The sequence below is a fragment of the Piliocolobus tephrosceles genome, chromosome 13 (assembly GCF_002776525.5).
Source record: "Piliocolobus tephrosceles isolate RC106 chromosome 13, ASM277652v3, whole genome shotgun sequence".
Classification (NCBI taxonomy): domain Eukaryota; kingdom Metazoa; phylum Chordata; class Mammalia; order Primates; family Cercopithecidae; genus Piliocolobus; species Piliocolobus tephrosceles.
Window position 1 is genome coordinate 104,919,153 of NC_045446.1, and position 18,350 is coordinate 104,937,502.

Below are 18,350 nucleotides of genomic sequence, written 5' to 3' on the forward strand. Positions count from 1 at the left end.
GAGAGAGAGAGAGAGAGAGAGAGAGAGAGAGAGAGAGAGAGAGAGAGACTGGAGATCAGAGAGAAACAGGCCAAATCTGAAAACGCCAGCTATTATGCTTTGAAGAATACAACCTGGAAACAGAATTGATGAGGGAGAGGATTTGATATCGAAGCTGCTCTTGGAAGCTATGTGTTATCCTCCACTCCAAATAGGAAAGATTTTCTGATTTCCAGGTTTTCCTCTCTCCTTCACTGCAGGGCACTATCGATACCCAGAGAAACATTTATTTTGGCACAGATAAAGAACAGGTTTTGATCATCTCCTCAATGCCCAATTTTCCTCCAGTTGAGGGAATGAAAGAAAAAAAAATCTACCCTTCTCTGGACCTTGGATGAACAGGGCTATGGATTTATAAAATACCTAGCTACACTCAGTCAATAAAACTCATTTTGAAAATGATGCCCACGTATACGATTAACTGTCAGATGATAATCAGAGCAGGCATGGCATTCAAACACCCATTTCTAGAGTCTTTGTTTTCATTCTTCCTTTCAAAACTCACCTCTGAATTTTTTTCTTTTTTTCAAATATGCACAAACACAAAACCCTCACAAAATGAGGATTTTTGCCAAACATTTTAAAGAGCAAGGCTATGATAGGTGAAAGTAAAAGCCACACAGCAGTAATTCAAGAGCTTCATATTCACCCCAGTCCAGAGGAAGGCTTTCCTCCCTTGTGCAAAGCAATCTGAATTCCATACTGAGGGTCACAGCTTTTCTTTGAATTCCCAGCTTATGTCGCTATGTGTTGCCACCTTGATGCTATTTAGACAGTTTTCCCTTAATGCTCAGACAGTGAACTGTTCCCGTTTAAACAGGTTTTTATTTGACAAGAGTACATTCCCTCAGATCTGAAGCTCTACTAACCGTGCTACAATTGTATCACGCTCTGCTATAATCAACCATGTTGTAAATTTGGGCAACACCACCTGTACAGACATTCGCAAGAAAAAAAATGCACAGAAAGATTGTAGGGTCATACAGCTCAGAACATTAAAAAGCAAAACTGTTCTCTGCATAACATCTAAGGGAAGAGAGCTTTGAGCTCTTCCAGCTTGGGAGCATAATTATTTTCTGTTTTAAACATTTAACTGTGTGCTGCTGCTGTACCCTTGCTGAGTCTCAGAATGAGAGCTAGAAAACTAAGAGCCCTACTGTATGTTCTTCATTCCCAGCAATGTTCCTATGAGAAAACCTTATTAATGAGCTTGCAAACGAGCACCCAACAGGGAAATGTCACAAACAAGAGCGGCTAATGCCCCAGAAAATCAAATAACTGAACACTTGGCTGATTGTGGTGCCTTTCATATTTATAATAAAAAAGGGGGGGCCTTTAATTCACTGATTCTGAAGGGGTCAACACCTTGCTGAACAAAACAACTCATTTATTTATGTTCAGAAATCTCCAGATGATAAATTACATTGATGTTAATCACTTCAATGCATACTACACAATTAATATCTGTACTCAACGAAAACTTAAGGATTATTAAAAGTATGACAGCATACACATCTGGCTGATTTTTCACATAAGTGGGCACAACAGTTTCTTCTGGTATCACAAATAAGGGTCCTAACAAACAAACACTGCAAAATCCTGGTTCAATTAATTAGGACTTAAATCCACATGACAAAACAATTCCAAGTTGTAGCTCAAGCTTTGTCTTCTACGCACTATGGTAGCACTCCATTTGAAGGAGAGAAGTGCAACACTTCCCTTCTTTTTATCCCTCCTCTCTTTTTTCTGTCATATTTAAAGTAAGATATTTAATGACATATAATGCAGGTTTTCATTATTTCATTTCCTTTTTAACAGTATTTTTAAAAAATTACTTCATGTAGAATGCAAATCCATGATCTGTCATTTAACCCTATTCATGTCCTGGTAAACATCCATTCCTCTTAGGTGGGGATAAAGAGAGGTTTCCATAAACCTTCATGGAGCAAAATCAGCCAGGCTTAAACAAGTGAGCATAATTTCATACCAATGATATTAGGTAAGATTTGCCCCCAAAGTAGCCTTATTTACTTGGAGTAGACTCTGAGGTCCATGAATGGGATCAATAGTTCCTAGTGATAACCTATTGTTTCTCACTGAGAACATAAGAAATCTTTTTAGGTGGCAAAGGAAAGGACATTGAAAAAAATTAGTTGTACATTTATTTTAAAGCTTATTATACATAACAAATGAAATGTATAATTTAACACATATTTTTGCATAGGCCCTGGTTAGGTTAAAGCAATAAAGTGACTTAAAGAAAAATTCTAAATCAGGTAAAAATACAGATGACACATGAACATGGCAAATTTGTGCAAGTAGTCCTCAAATAACTGAATTTAGGAAAACCCTGAGGGGTGAATGGACTCCTTAGATTGTAAGTAGAATATGGTGAATATGTGATTGTATTCATCTTTTCCAGGTCCATAGCTATCAAAGGGTTTTTAAAGAGGCCAATGATCCCCAGAAGGTTAAGAACTGCTGACTTTAAGGGCATGAGTCAACATGAAAATACAGGTGCAATGTTACTCCTCACAGGCATCCAAAATAATTCAACCTCCGTGCAGACTGGCTACTGAATAAATTATTCTAGGAATCTCATGTATTCAAGTGTCTCTTCTTTTCTCATGGTCATCAAAATGTGGTGCTACTTGTCTGCAGAGAAAGGACGGCTGTGGGGGACACTGGAGTTGAGCCATCAACAGCACTGGGCCATGACTGATCAGACTTCAGGGCCTAGTGACTGAGTGCTTCAGGCATTTGAGGAATGAAGCTTTTCGTTACTGCATAGCCGCTAGTGTTCAAGGAGAGTAAAGCTGGTAGGAAATGATGTAGAGAATTCCAATTGTGTTTGAAGACGCTACAAAAGGAATTTCTGGCTGACTCTGTAAAGTTCTCAATAGTGCTCTAGGAGTGGAGGGTAGTGAACTCTCTTGAGCACAGAGAACCTTACTTAAGATTATCAAATCAGATGCAAAGTTCCATTCAGGTTAATATAATGCTTTGTAATTCTTAGCTTTCCTTTATATAAAAATGTTTTTTCCTTATGTATATTCCAAAAAGTGGAATAAAGGCTAAAATATTTGTATGATTTTCTTGGATAAAAAAACAGAGTCTCCCACAAAAAGGTGCCATATTAGAGTTTAAAATGATCAGCTGGTGCATCCTTATTTTTGGATGGCATTAGAGTCACTTTCCCACAATTAAAGGCTAGCAGTACTTTGTTAGATTGAAGCCAAATGGATTCAGATGTGGAGCCTTATTCCTTTTCTTAGAAGGACAAACCTCCAGAATCTACACATTATGGAAACCAAGGCTTATAAGGATCATCATCAAGTTTTCCAAGGAGTAAGAGGTGTAACGCTTGAAATATTTCGCATTTGGGAGTGAGGGTAATTTCGTAGGTGGGTGGGACTATATTCTATTTAAAAGATATTCTGGGAAAATATTGAAAGAGTTTAGGGGTGGAAACTGGGTGAATATATACTCAGGACATACAAAGGAGCTAATGTATTATTAAAGCTAATGGGCCCCTACAAGGAGAGTTAATGGATATTAAGTTTGCTTAAATGAATTACATATTAACAAAATCACAAGAGAATCTACTATCTGCTAATTTGGATAGTATCTGATCATTTCTGTTTTCCCATTATAGGGACATTATACCACAATAGTTTTGGTGATATGAAAATTATAAGCATGATGCCCATAATGAAGCTTTATAATGAAGCAGATGAAATGAATTAATGAGGAAACCCTGCATCATGTAATGTTAAATTGAGCCAAGTTCACGGAATTAAGAAAAGGTTGGAATGGGATGGCCTCTTAGAAGCAACGTTTTATAACTTTTCCTGCCTTCCCATTTTGCTCAGATCATTTAGATAAATAATAGGGCTTGTATGGAGTTGAATGGTGGCCCCCAAAGATGAGTCCACATTCTAATCCTTGGAATCTGTGACTGTAGCTGAATTTGGAAAAAAAGGTCTTTACAGATGAAGTCAGCTTAAGGATCTCAAGATGAGGCCATTCTGGATGATCTGGGTGAGCCCTACATCCAATGACAAGTGTCCTCATAAAAACATACAGAGGAGAGACCCACAGAGGAGAGGAGAAGGTCATGTGAAAATGAAGGCAGAGAATGGAGTGGTGAAGCCACAAGTTAAGGAGCTCCTGGGACTCCCAGAGCTGGAAAAGTCAATGAATGATCCATCCCTAGATTCTTTTGAGGGGAGGGGGTGTGGTCCTGCCAAAACCTTGATTTTGGACTTCTGGCCTCCAGAGCTGTAAGGAAAGAAATTTCTGCTATTTTAAGCTACCAAGTTTGTGGCAATTTGTTATGGCAGCCCTAGGAAATTAATCCAATGATTCACAAAGGGTAAAGCTTTTCCTTCATCAGACATCCAATCACTGCCATCCCAACCAAACTCTGGTAACATTTCACTATGCATACTCAAAGATCACCTTGATTTTTCAGAAGCCAAATACAAAGTGAGAAGCTGGCTACTTAGCCACAACCTTGGCATAAGAATGGCTTTGTGCAGAAAAAGACTTTTTCAAACTCTTAAGTAGAAGGGTCCAGAGGAGAAGATGAGGAGACCATATTCAGTCTACCATTCAGGGCATGGTAAGGAGAAAACCTCACTCAGTACAATCTAGCTTTTATTGATAAAGCCATCGAGATTGTGGTAATGATCCCGAAGAGTAGACTTTTCAACTCAATGCTATAATTTAAGCTAAAATAGAGGAAGACATGCCATTTAAAACAAAACACTGACATAGAATGGGAATAAAATACCTTCTATAAAAACTTCAGTACTTACGATGGGATTAAAAAAGGGGGAAAATTGCCCTAGATTTTGCAGTTGGCATAGAAATGATGACAGTCTATATGCAAATAAATTAATTAAGTCATGTGTTAGAGCAGATTGAAATTATTTCAGTTTTACCTTTGGGTTCAATGTAGCATTTTCAAATCCTCATTGGCACTTTGTAATACGGCAGTACAGTATTTCAATAAAATAATCCTTTATTTGTCTGCCAAAAATAAGAATTCTACGTATACTATATAAAATGAATGCATTGAATAAATGGCTTCTGAAGAGTTTCTATGGAATCGCAACTCTACGCCCTCAGAATAAGATACTGGGGTACTCACACTGTACTTCTAGATACCGCTGGGTCTGCAGGTTTCCAGTGACCGCAGGGTGCTCCACCTGGCAGATCACTGGGACCCCATCGTCCTCCTTGTGAACTTTCAGCATCAGCTGACTGGTCACAGTGTACATGTCTGACCACTCTTCCACCTCCGATTTGCCTGGGGAACAGAAAATGTACCAAGACACCAGAGTTGGGTGAATTTCCATCAGTTTGTTTTTATGTCCTCCCCTCTGTCCTCTAATCCCAACACTGCTATTTTAACAAATATGATGGCAGTTACTCGGAATGAGAGTAATCTGTGAATAGTTACCTGATAAAATGTTTATTTCCTTAATTTCCGACTTTTCAACCTGGCAGCATAGTATTTAAGATATATTTCAAGTCCGAATAGCACACACTATTTTTACTGAAATATATTATGTATGGTTCTTCTATTTTAAAATCTCCTGGAAATAGGCAGCTGAAAGTTGAGCCATTTTGACATCTGGCTGCTCAAGGTATTCAGGAAGATAAAAAAAAAAAAAATGTTTTTCACCCCTACAACCATCTGAACTTGAAATATCGACTAGGCTGTCATGCCATTCAGAAATTCTAGGATATTATCCAAATCCCCTAAGTAATTCAGAAAGCAGTAGAGTTACAAACAACCCCCTTTGCCTACTCCCATCGTCAACAATTAAGAGAGAAACTAACTAAATGGATTTACATAATTGAAATTGTAATTGAAATGTTTAAACTCTGAGACTTTTGGAAGACCACAAAAATGCAGTGGCAGTGGGCTAGAGCAAAGTAAGATACAGGGCTTGGGGCCAGATGGGAGACACGTCCAAGAACACCCAGAAAAGGAGGGAGGAGGCTTCCGGATGGAATGAATAGGCCAAGGCAGTCCCTTCCTGAACTCAGCACTCCCAGGAACATGGCACACCATTAACTTTCTTTTAATGTTTTGTACTTATCGGTACACATTTAATGGCTGAATTCACTTAGACAGAAAAGCAGAGAGGAAATGAGAAACTCCTTCCTTCTAAAACTATACCTAGGAAATAGGAGATTAAAACAGAACAAGCTTCTTGAAATTTAAGCTGTTATATATAGATTTATCTGCTTCCAGATATAGATTTCTATATCCTCTTTCTAAAAGGGCTGATTCTTTTCTTTCTCACGCTCTTTATTTATTTAACAAGTATATATACAGCACTTACTTTGGCCCAAGTATTAGCTAAATACTTTACAACTATTCACTCATTTCATCTTCGTAAAAATTCCATAAAGTACGTAATATGATTATTCCTGTTTTAGAGGAAACTGAAGCATACCACTAGCATTTCTGTCAAACAATTAGAGGAATTCAGCCCCTAAGACCTTTGTGCAGAGTACTACCTGCAGGGTAACTTTGAAAAGGAAGGAATCTGAATGCAGAAATACATGCAGAATTTAAGATAACTGGCAAAAAATGGTCAAATAGGGTATAGGCTGTCTCCTTTATCTGATGCAACACCTGAGGTGGCAGGCATTTGTGGATCCAGGACCCAAACCCAGGATGGCCCAGTACAGTACAATAAAACAGTACAGAGGTAAAGATGATCAGAATGGGGCTAAAGGAGCTGCCTTGTACTGTCATCACAAAATCAAAGACTGCACAAGAACAGGCTGGTGAACTGGGCAACTGAATCATAAATTTCACAAGAAAGGTTGTCCCTGTAAATTCACAATTTAAGATGAAATTGTTAGTCCACTTAGTGCAACCACTCTTGTAGGAAAGCATATAGTCAATACAGTTGATAGTGCAATAGATGTCAGAATGACTGGAATTTACCATAGGAAAGACTGACTAACATTTTTTAAAATAAATACCCTAAAAATGTGGCATTCTGATCTCCTCTAGGTCTCTGCAAAAGACAGGGCAAAAGCAATTAGAGTTGAAGGTACAGACAGAGACAGCCTGAGCTCAGGAGATAGCCCTCATGAAAATTTTTCCTAGCCTAAACAGTTCTAGTTTACAGTTTTAGTTCTTTCTGGGCATCTGAGTAGAGTGACAGCTATCACCATGAACCCTCAAACAGCAGAATGAGGACATGGATTAGAACAATAAAATGCTTTTATGCTTTGGCCTCAGACGTATTTAGTAATTGATTATAAACCATATCTAAATGAATACTTTTGTTTCATGGGCATGTTTTGTATTTGTCCTTGATTTTCACAAAGGCATACCTGCTAGAATAAACTAACTACTTCAGTGTGGGGCAATCTGCAGCTTACCTTTTAGCTCCGTGTTCCCTTTGAACCACCTGATGGTCGTGGCTGGCTTGCTGGCCATAGCAGTGCAGTTGACTTCAATCTCCTCACCTTCCACCGCAGTGTCTTTCTGGATATCGATCATCAGATTACGCGGTGGGACTACAAATTAAACATATGTGTTTTATAAACACAGGATGCATTTTTGCATTGTTGCTATCAAAAAGGAGAAAAATAGCAGACATTCCTGATGGGAATTTAAATCATTACAAGAAGGGAAAAAGAAATACAAAGTAATCATCAAATAAAGTGAGTTATGCAAAATCAGTTAATTTAGAATTTCTATCCTAAATTCATGTTATAAAATAACCAATGTGGCTGGGCATGATGGCTCACACTTATAATCCCAGAACTTTGGGAGGCCGAGGCTGGCAGATAACCTGAGGTCGGGAGTTTGAGAACAGCCTGACCAACATGGAGAAACCCCGTCGCTATTAAAAATACAAAATTAGCTGGGTATGGCGGCACATGCCTGTAATTCCAGCTACTTGGGAGGCTGAGGCAGGAGAATCGCTTGAACCCTGAAGGCAGAGGTTACAGTGAGCCGAGAGTGTGCCGTTGCACTCCAGTCTGGGCAACAAAAGCGAAACTCCATCTCAATAATAATAATAATAATAATAACAACAACAACCAATGTCTCACTCTTATCACTGAGCACATTATATCAATATAGATAATAGTCACCAGTCATTCACAAATTAACCAGAAAGTAGATATAAAAGAGGAGTACATACTATTGAAATGATCATCCTTACCAGTAACCCCCTGAAAGCAGTATTTCTCCTTGAACTCAACTCTTGAATTTCAATCTTCAAATGAAAGATTCCAAAGTCAACGGGGCAAAGATAAAAATCTTTGAGTCCTTAAAAGAATCACTCACCATAAAATGCACAGAAAAATTGTGCCTCAAACCAGTTCCAAGTAATTAAAATGATTCATAGAGATCCAGAATGTAATCATAACCTCTGATGGATAAGGTAGTAATAAAATCCTTTGGATATGAAGATGCAGTAATATAAGAAATGCCAATTAGTTTGCAGCAATTTTCCATATTCTGAATTCCAGTGCTCCAGATTTTGGAAACCGAAGACGAAAGAGACTCTTAAGTGCTTATAAGTAGATTTACATATCAGAATTAAAACCACCCTTCTGTAAGCATATTAAATATATATGTGATAAAATGGTCAAAATAACGGATTGGGGAGTTAAAATACTGACTATCAAATCAAGAGTATGTAGTGTGATAGTGATGGTGATAGTGACGACGATGATGATGATGACAAAATATGTTATCTTTTATGAAACTGAGTTGACAGTAAAACTTCATATGCAATCTTACCTCAGGACTGAGCCTGTTGAAATAAAAATCAGTAAGAATACTGAATTCAGTACAGTGAATCTAAGAATATGTGTCCTGACCACCATGAATAAGCAAAGACTGTTCCGAGACTTATGATTAATAAGTTTCTCAACTCAGAAGAGAAACAAGAAATTAAATATGTATAAACATGCCATCCTGATGATCAAGTTGAATAATAAATTTCTGATACTGCTTCAATAAATTATGGGATTAAACCATGTATTTGGGATTTCCAACTGTTCTAGTCCACAATGTGAAAATTCCGCCCACAGGAGGACTTTTACACTGAACTGGAGCAGTTGAAAATTCCTGTAGAGAATGATAGAAAAGTAAAAGTAAAAGTAAAATGATTTGTTGCACATACTTCCTTAGCAAGATAGTGTTTGGTGCTGTTGGTGGTGGCGGGTGTAATGAGCAGACCCAAAATATCCCTCTTCTTTGTTTCCTGTGTACAAGGAAAACAACATATTTGCTCAAATGGATGTGCTGCTAATACGGCCCAAATGAGTAGTAAACATGGCAAAGAACTACCCTAGTTTACATTTTAAGAAAAAATAAACAAAAAGATAATTTAACATCTAATTTAGAGTTTCACATCTGCTAGCATTTTATGAAACACAGAAAGGCTGTAACAAAAGAAATGGAATGACTTCAACTAGCTGTATCTTTCACATAGTTTATCCATGCTAGATGATAGTCAGGTGGGTTATAGATTTTCATCACACATACCTAGATGGTAGATAGGGGATACATGGAGAGACTAGATGTTTAGGATTAACAAATATTACTGCATTCTGAGTGCAGTATTACTGGAATACTTTTTACATGCTATTGTTAGATCAAATGTCAGAGGAAAACCCTAAAGAAAATAAGACCTTAAAGAGTGGTATAAGAAAAAATGAAAACAAAACAACTAAGGTATAACAAATATAGGAGTGTCTTCTCAACAAATGGAGGAATGAAAGTTAAAAAAAAAAAATACCTTTCAAGGTCCAGGAAAAAATAAGAGTGATGAAAATAATTTTTCATGTTGAAATATGCAGTGGTTCCTAATGAGAACTGTAATGGAGCAATGTAACTGATGGGATAGGACCTTAGGAAGGTGTCTCTCTTAGTAAATGACAAAGAAGGCAAATGGCTAAAGCCACCAGCAACCCTGGAAATCCCTAGGGAATGGGGCAGATGAGATCCTGCTTTATCTGTGTGACTTTGGGAGAAACACTTTGATGGTCCCTCTGTGGAAACATGGGAATCTTCTTGATGCGACAGTCCAGCAGTTGTTAAAAGACTCCTCTATGCATCTCTGTTGAGTCTTAGTGGAATTTAGCCTCAAATATACTCAGATAGTTGTTTCCTGTGTTCCTGGATATCTTTCCTTTATTATCTCGTTTTCATGCTAGGCCTGGAAACCCCTTGTCTCTGCTTACCCCAAGCTTCTCCTAACCTTCACTACCCATTCATCTTCAATGGTATCTCTCGGTGGAAAGTCTTTATTGCCTCCATTTGGTTCATAAAGATGAGGGTGGCTTCCTTCCACATTATCAATAATGTCTGCTGGTCCAGAGTAAGGAAATGAAAAGGGGCAGCTACAGATAAGGATTGAGGAAAATTCACCAATGTCTCCTCCAGATTTCATTTGGGAGCTGAGAGCCCGACAGGCAGCTAGGTGCTCATCTGGATTATTTGTTGTTTGGCATTATCCAAACAACTGCAACAGATACATTCTATTCTATAACACTTCAGAGTGAGTCCTGAACCAGTGCTAGTTCCTAGGATTATATGCCCAAAGAGCTGACATCATCTTCAACTTTATGGCTAAGGTAAAAATGTGGGAAACTTCAAAAGCACTAGAAAATGTGCCCAGTGTTGCAGTGGCTCACGCCTGTAATCCCAGCACTTTGGGAGGCAGAGGTGGGCGGATCACCTGAGGTCAGGAGTTTGAGACCAGCCTGGCCAACATGGTAAAACCCTGTCTCTACCAAAAATACAAAAATTAGCCAGGTGAGGTGGCAGGCGCTTGTAGTTCCAGTTACTTAGGAGGCTGAAGGAGGAGAATCACTTGAACCCAGGAGGCGGAGGTTGCAGTGAGTCGAGATCACGCCACTGCACTCCAGCCTCAGCGACAGAGGTAGACTCCGTCTCAAAAAAGAAAAAAAAAAGAAATTTGCCCAGTGTAGAAAAATAAAGGGCTTATTTATTGTTGAGATCACCATCCTGTGAAATCACTGAATGATTTTTTTTTCCAAGCCCATAAATAGTTTTGTCAAGATTGTGACCAGTATTTCTGATCTTTGCTAAGGTTAGAAGAAGAAATAGGCATTTATACTGGGAGTTGTTTGGTTTATAAAATAAAATCTGATAATGCGAATCATAACAGTTTATTGATATGTTACAAAGTTGACTTTGCTCAGTTTTTTTTTTTTTTTTTTTTTTTTTTTTTTTTTTTTTAAGAGCAGGAAAGCTTCCAAAAATATAAATGAGGTGATTTAAATCTGTTTTTCTGAAAAAAAGGGTTGGACAAGAAAATCTTAAAACTTATTTTGGTCTACTAATTCTACTCTGTTTTTCCTTTAGCTTCATAATGTCTACTCTAATACAAAAGGTTAGTAAAGTATAAAAATCCATTTACAAGAAAAATGAATTAAAACTGCTGCTAACCAGAGAATATACTTACGCATGGTCCACTAAACAAGCACATTTAGTAAAAACTGCCTGCAGCCATTAATGAAAATAACCAAAGATATTTCTAAGGAGGTGCATATAGATGAAAACCTGAATGAAAATCACATAGAGGGAAATACTAGAAAACAGTAATGAAATGTCAAGGTTCTTCTTAGCTACCTCAAATCTATAAGAGTGCTAATTATAAACATTACACCTACAACATTTAACAAAAATCAGCAATATCAAGATGAGTCACATTAATTACAACAAAAGAGGAGTCTTAAAGCTGCTCAGCATGTGAAATCTCACTCTAAGACCCTTTAAAATAATTAGGTTCTCCTGTTCCTGGAATCTTAAGAATGAACACTAATCTTAGAAGGCCAGGACTGTGATAATATTAGCTACTATTATCAGTAACTATATTAATCTTAAAGAAGTGTATTCTCTGTCTCATTCATCTGCTCTCATGAATAGGAGTATAAAGAGAGTCCTACAGTCTGTTTGGAGAAAGAAACAAAATCGTCACAAGTGGAAGGCGTGAATGAATATCCTTAAAGGCACTAAATGCATGCAAAATATCATAGGAGAGTCTTCAGATTTTACATGGATAAGATCATAAGCATAATAGTAACTATAGAATAGCATAGACAACATTAACAAATACCCATCTCCATATCTTATAATTATGCTGAAGTTTTTACTGAATGCATCAAATAACTAATAGACACATGCACTAAAATGAGCATCTTCAACCTATCAAGAAGTTTGACAGCTGTGTAAGTACACGCGGAGTCCTTTTCAGAGAACTGCAGATAGCAACGAAGATGCTAATGTCATTCTTCATTCATTATAATATCTGAAAACTCTAAACCTTACGAGAAGGGTTTGAATATACGAGTATCAGTGGAAATTGTCAGATTTTGGGAAATGAAAGACTCAAACACTGATGACAACAATTTTACTCTGTCAAGGAATCCTGGAGTAAATTAAATGGAAAGAATATTAAGTGAATGAATAACATCTGCAGAAAGAACATCTACTACTTTTTAGAGTGCTACTTTCGAGTATATTTAAGTTAATGCTTCTATAAAATACAAGTAAGAACCTATTACTTCTAGAATAATCAGACCTCCTAAAGGATTACAGGCATAATGCCTCTCAAAATTCTAGTGCTGGCACACTGGTTCCCAAGCACATGGTATATTCAGAGCCAAAATGATCCATGCAGTGGTTTTGAGAATAAATGTATCAGGCACCAGAAAATGACAGGCAGTAGTAACTGCTTGCCAATGGCTAGCTATGCTCCTGAAAACAGAAGATGTGCGCCTTTTGGGGGAAAAAAAATCTTAAAACAAAAGCATTCGGTATTTAACTGAAAACAACCTAGACTGGAAGACACCAATGTTGTAATTGCAAGACAGAATTGTAAGGTTTATTCCGAATTCTAAGATTCTTGGTTCTTACTGAGTGCTGTGTAACCTGGGCAAGATGTCTAACGTCTGTTATTATCATTTTACTTCTGTGAAAAACAACATATAAATACGTAAAGGTATATGTAGTAAAATACTCTGAAAATTCAAAATGCCATAAATAGATTTTATTTTATGACTGTCACTTTTGTGGAAATGCCATAAACGATGATGAGTCAAAGGATGGATGAGTGGATGGTCAATTTGAAGTCTGTGCTGCTAATGACTTACTCCAATAAGCAAAGAGCATTTTCAAATACTCTGATACAAGTAGACAGACAGAAAACTTCAAATTTATGCTTGTGAATTTGGTACATCTGCAAAATACCAAAATAGTCATCCCAGCAAAACCTCCCATGCTTACTATTTCTACAGGTCTAATCTGGATTAAGAGCACAATAGTGACAAATACAAATACCTGAAAGCCATCTATCATTAAACACAGACCAGATTAGAAATTGTAGGGACAGGTTTTAAACACAACTTTCTAAAATCAATACTCCTCTTGTCAAAAACATATATGTGAGCATTAGGGTTATGTTTTAGCTTAATGAATAAAAAAATTTTCCCTTCTACAGCTGTGTTGAAGTAAAGTAATGAGGCAGCAGCTCAATATGTATATCCATAAATACATATATGTGCACACATACCAAGCAAAAATGTCCTTCATATTTATCTTTCCTCTTTAATCTTCATATCATTACACTGAAAAGCTGCAGTCTGCCGCCTCAAATAGACTTTGATTCATCATCTTCCCGAAGGTGTAAATCAGAGATCTTGCCTCATGCTATAGTGTATGTCCTTGAAAATTCAGTTTCAAGACTCCAAATCAGCTGGTGTTATGCAGTAGAGTAAGCTTGTCTAAAGGTGACTAATTCAGACCACCTTCAACATAGAAATATCTGCTGACTATATTAAAATATAAACATGGAAACCTGGCTACTGGGATTTTGCTGAAACTCACAATCTGGTGATCATAAATGAAGACACTCAGCTCACTGGAGGTGCACCTAGCAGCCTGTCAACAGTTATTTGCTTATTATCAGTAAAAGCGCTCTTAACTCTTTCATGTCCAATGACGGCAATTTGTGGCAAAGTATATGTTCATGGGGTATGATTTTTTTACAGCATAATCTAGAGTATAAGCAATAAACAAGGCCATAAGTCAAGCCAGTGAAAAGGAGATCAACAATATTAAAATGAGGACATAACTCAGAAGGAAAAATCATTACGTGGATTTCATAACTGAGTTCTGCCATGGGGTATAGATTTGGTAGCCCATCTCCCCTTCCCCTGCACAGAGGGAAGAAAAAAATCCTGGTAGTTAGAAGCAATAACATTTCATGTGGTGAGTGATTCATTTGAGGGCTCTAAATTCTCTTGATCTTTGCTTCTGAAGCTTGAGGTTTGAAACCCAAGAGCAGGTGGAATCTATAAAGACTGCTGATTGCCATTCCTTAGAGCATTTGGTAAAATAGGCTATTTTTAAAATTCAGCAAGATGGGTGGCGATTCTTCCTGAAACAAGTTTGAACAGGAGAATTCACCATTAACCTTTTCCTTGCTGCTGTAAGCTGTCTGGTAGTAAGGGCCATCCCCATTCCATTTCCCTGGGTAAGCCCCATATGCATTTCTTACCCAGGACTGTGATGGTGGTATAACTTTCCTGTGGGGGGTCGGTGTAGAGCTGGCAAAAGTATCTTCCTTCATCAGAAATTGAGACGTTTGTCAATGAAACTTTGAGTTCACTGCTAGAAAAATTCAGCAACTGAAACCTGCTGTCCTTCAAAGCTGTGAAACAAAACACAGAGTGAGTGATTGTGAGAAGGTGGATGGACAGTCTCTTTTCCTTAACTATGTATTAAATCTTGTTGTATCTGGTACTTCTTGACTTACTATTTTGGGTGTCTGCAGTAACTTCATGTAGACAAATAACCCTGTCCAAAGGAAACTTATGCATATGAGTGCACGTGTGAGTGTATATATACAATCCAAATCCAGCTGATTTGGCTTGCTGAATTTTAAAAATAAAAAAGTACATATATGCACACACATCCAGATATGCACCCTTCTACCTTGGCACAATTTCAAATGCTGTCAGTTTTCAGCACTTACTCATACATGTTTTCAAGTTTTCTACCAGAGACAGACAAAAAGAAAACAAAAGGAAAAAGCAGGTCATGAGTCCCCTGAAGCAGGGAGTGCAAGGCCCCCCTAGCCTTTGGAAACTGGAAGTTCAGGGACTAGGGCCTACAGCCTTTTAAAATGCCTCAAAAAGTATAAGTAAGATCTTCAAAAAACAAGGATTTCAAATTATGAAACAGAACTAAAAAGGCCTTCATATTAATTACAAAAGCAAAAGGAAAATTATTTTAAAAACTTATAATCTAATAGCAAAATAAACCTAATTAACTTGGATTCACCTTAACATATTTGATGTGATTTGAGGTGGAGCTGCCAAAAGTGGATGACCTCGAGCCTACGGAGGCCTTAAACTAGTCCTGCGGTTTCCTAAGTACATTTGGCTTCACAGTATGAAACTGATTAGGCATTAAGCAGGAAATCAAAATCACTGCAAAACTCATATATGTGGGCCTCTTATTTATTTCAAATGTTCTCTTTCAAAATCCTTTTTTAATTTTGGCAAAGACTAACTTAGTATATGACGAAAATTCACTTTAAGAAAAGAAGCTGGCTTATTTCCTTTCATCTTCCCTCAACCTTTTAAATGTTCCTTAGGTTTATCAACGTTTTCCACAGGTCATGAATGACCCTGAGGTATTGGGGAGGAAGGGGACAAGCAGCTGGGAAGGGACATGCTTCGCTTTGGTTAGGCACCGACGCTCTCCAATAACAATTTTTTTCAAAAGATTTGATTCTTGCTCTTACTAAGCCCTGACACTCATATGAACCATTTGTATTCTATACAAGTTTGTTGCAATTTTGGTTTTTGTGATATTACATTTGGAAAGATTTCAGCATATGGACACTTCCATATGCCAAAGGCTATGATGAGAGAAGACTTGGTTTTATGCTTGCAGGCATGTATTGCCTTGGAAACTTCAATCTTCAAACCAGAGGGATTACCTTTCAGAATGCTGTATTTTCCTTGCCTTACCCTGTTTGAGTTGTTTGTGTCAGCTAAGTATTTGGGACTCAATTGCAATTCACCTTGAATTACTACAATCAATTTCTATTGCAAAGTAAGACTGCCTTACTTTTAAAAGGGGCCATTCAAGGTTTCTATTAAGTAGAAAGATTATGATTGCCTGTCTCTTCTTCCTTCTAAAGAATTGACTAAACTTTAAGCATATAACATTAAATTTAAAAAAGGTGGACTTAGCAATCTCTTTATCAAGACTACATGTAGGAAAAAAAGTTGCTGTCTACAACTATAGGGATGGAAACTTACGCCTGAAGTCCCTGAAATAAATGGTCTGCCTGTTGGGATTCAGTAGCTGAATCACAGAGTCGTCACTCTTATTGACTTGGCAGCTGATGGTCGCAACCTCTCCCTCGATCACTGTCACGTCTTTCGTAAACAGATTCTGTCCATCACCTTAAAAAAAAGGGAAGAAAAGGTCAGAGGAAAATTTCCATCAATTAAAACGTGATCAATGGGATCTACTAAAGTGGAAACTAGGCATATTAGAAAATGAACACAAGTAGCAACACTTAACACGGCTCTAATATCTTTCTTTGTAGTCTACAAAACGAGTCTATTAATCCAAGACAGACCTAGGGACAAAATACTAAGCCTGGAATCACCATACTCTCAAAAGCTGTGATACAAAACGTTTCAGCCTCTAGTACTTTGTATAGTTGAATAGTATACTGAGGAGGTACTGGAAAGGTCAGAGTACCAGCTTTTGTGAATGCTGAAGCTCTCGCAAATGGAGTAGGGAAGATAGATACAGCCAAATTTAGCTTACCCGCCCTTGAGCTAAGCTATTTGGTCAGCCTCACAGAAACTCAAGGAGCCACTTAATAGAAGTAGGTAGGAGGGTTCAATAAATAATCTCGTCTTGTTAGTTGATGTTGACAGTCCCAATGTATAGGCAGTTCATCGTGTGTGAGTGAGGCCTAACTGACTCTTTGGGATCGCAATAAAATCCTGGGAAGGCTTAGGGTTTGTTACTCTATTCTCTGAAACTCACACCTTCATGACTCACCCAAAGCCCCAGGCATCTCTGAACGGACACCCCTATCTGCAGCTCACCCAGCACCCCCTGCCAGCCATTTAGAAAATCTCCCTCAGAACGTGTCAAAAAGTCCAGGCTTTCAGATTCACTGATATATAAGGCTTATCTCCAGATCTGCCCTAGTTTGTTGCTTCTGAGATTAGTGACAGCAGCCGGGCCACCTCATAAATGTCCTAAATGATCCACAGCACAGGTAGGAGGAGAAGTGAGTTCAATTCAGAACCAAAGGATGAAGTAATTGTCCAGTGTTCCATGTCGCACCTGGCATCGTAGGGGATACAGAAGTATACGCTGTCCTGGCCTTTAAGAAGCTGCAATGTGGGTGAAAACCAATACCTTATCCCTACTTACAGAACACAAAGTGTGGTAGAGGCATTAGATGTAAAGATCAGTTGGGAAGGGGAGAGAGACTGCTTTTTAGCTGTGTGATCTCTGGAAAATTAATTAAAGTCCCTGAGCCAGTTTCTCATCTGAAAAATGGGGATAGTAATTAAAAGCTATCCCACAGGGCTGACAGGGGGATGAAAACGGATAATAAATATAAAGTATTTAGCACTGTGTCTAGTTTCTCATAAAACTGAATAAATGGCAGCTGCTGCTATCATCATCATCATCATCATCATCATTTCTCTAGATATCAAATACAAAGATTTATTAAGCCATTACGTATTGGGAGTGGTGTGGATCCAAGAATAAAGGCTCCTGCTCTCAAGGACCTCCCTACGTAGCTGTTTTAAACCAACTCAGGGCAGATTATTTGCTCCTTAAAAAATGTTCCCACATAACGAAACAAAGGTCAAAGATAAATACTCATCTGAAGAAAATTTGAGACAGTATAAACAGAGATGCACTTAGAATAAATGGAGGGTTTCCACCTGCTATCATATTTCTGTTGAAGGATCCTTTTTTTTTTTTTTTCTTTGCTAGGACACACTGGGAAAGTATGAGAGGGGTGGCTAAGATAGCTCTAAGCCAAATCCACCTAGAAATAGACCAGCCCCTGGCAGAGGATTAGAAAAGAGGAAACTAAAAGGATAAGGAAAAAAAATTATTAGAACCACAGATAAACAAAAATTTCTGGTGCTTGAGGAGCAGATCAAAATGAAACCCAACCTCGAGCTCTATGATCCAGGGAATTAACCCGGGTGTGAGAATGCAGGCCCAC

At 37.9% G+C, this 18,350-nt stretch overlaps 1 protein-coding gene across 6 annotated transcripts in view; it reads right to left on the reverse strand.

Annotated features, from left to right (window-relative positions):
• The window catches only part of CADM1 (cell adhesion molecule 1), a 337,589-nt gene that overhangs the window by 54,605 nt on the left and 264,634 nt on the right, over positions 1-18,350 (reverse strand). For all 6 annotated transcript variants that reach the window (XM_023208283.2, XM_031936683.1, XM_031936682.1 and 3 more), the window contains exons 2-5: positions 16,396-16,542; positions 14,622-14,774; positions 7,456-7,593; positions 5,195-5,353 (exon numbers count right to left, since the gene is read on the reverse strand). In XM_023208283.2, coding sequence (XP_023064051.1) covers positions 5,195-5,353; positions 7,456-7,593; positions 14,622-14,774; positions 16,396-16,542 — 597 coding nt within the window. The remainder of the gene's footprint in view (positions 1-5,194; positions 5,354-7,455; positions 7,594-14,621; positions 14,775-16,395; positions 16,543-18,350) is intronic.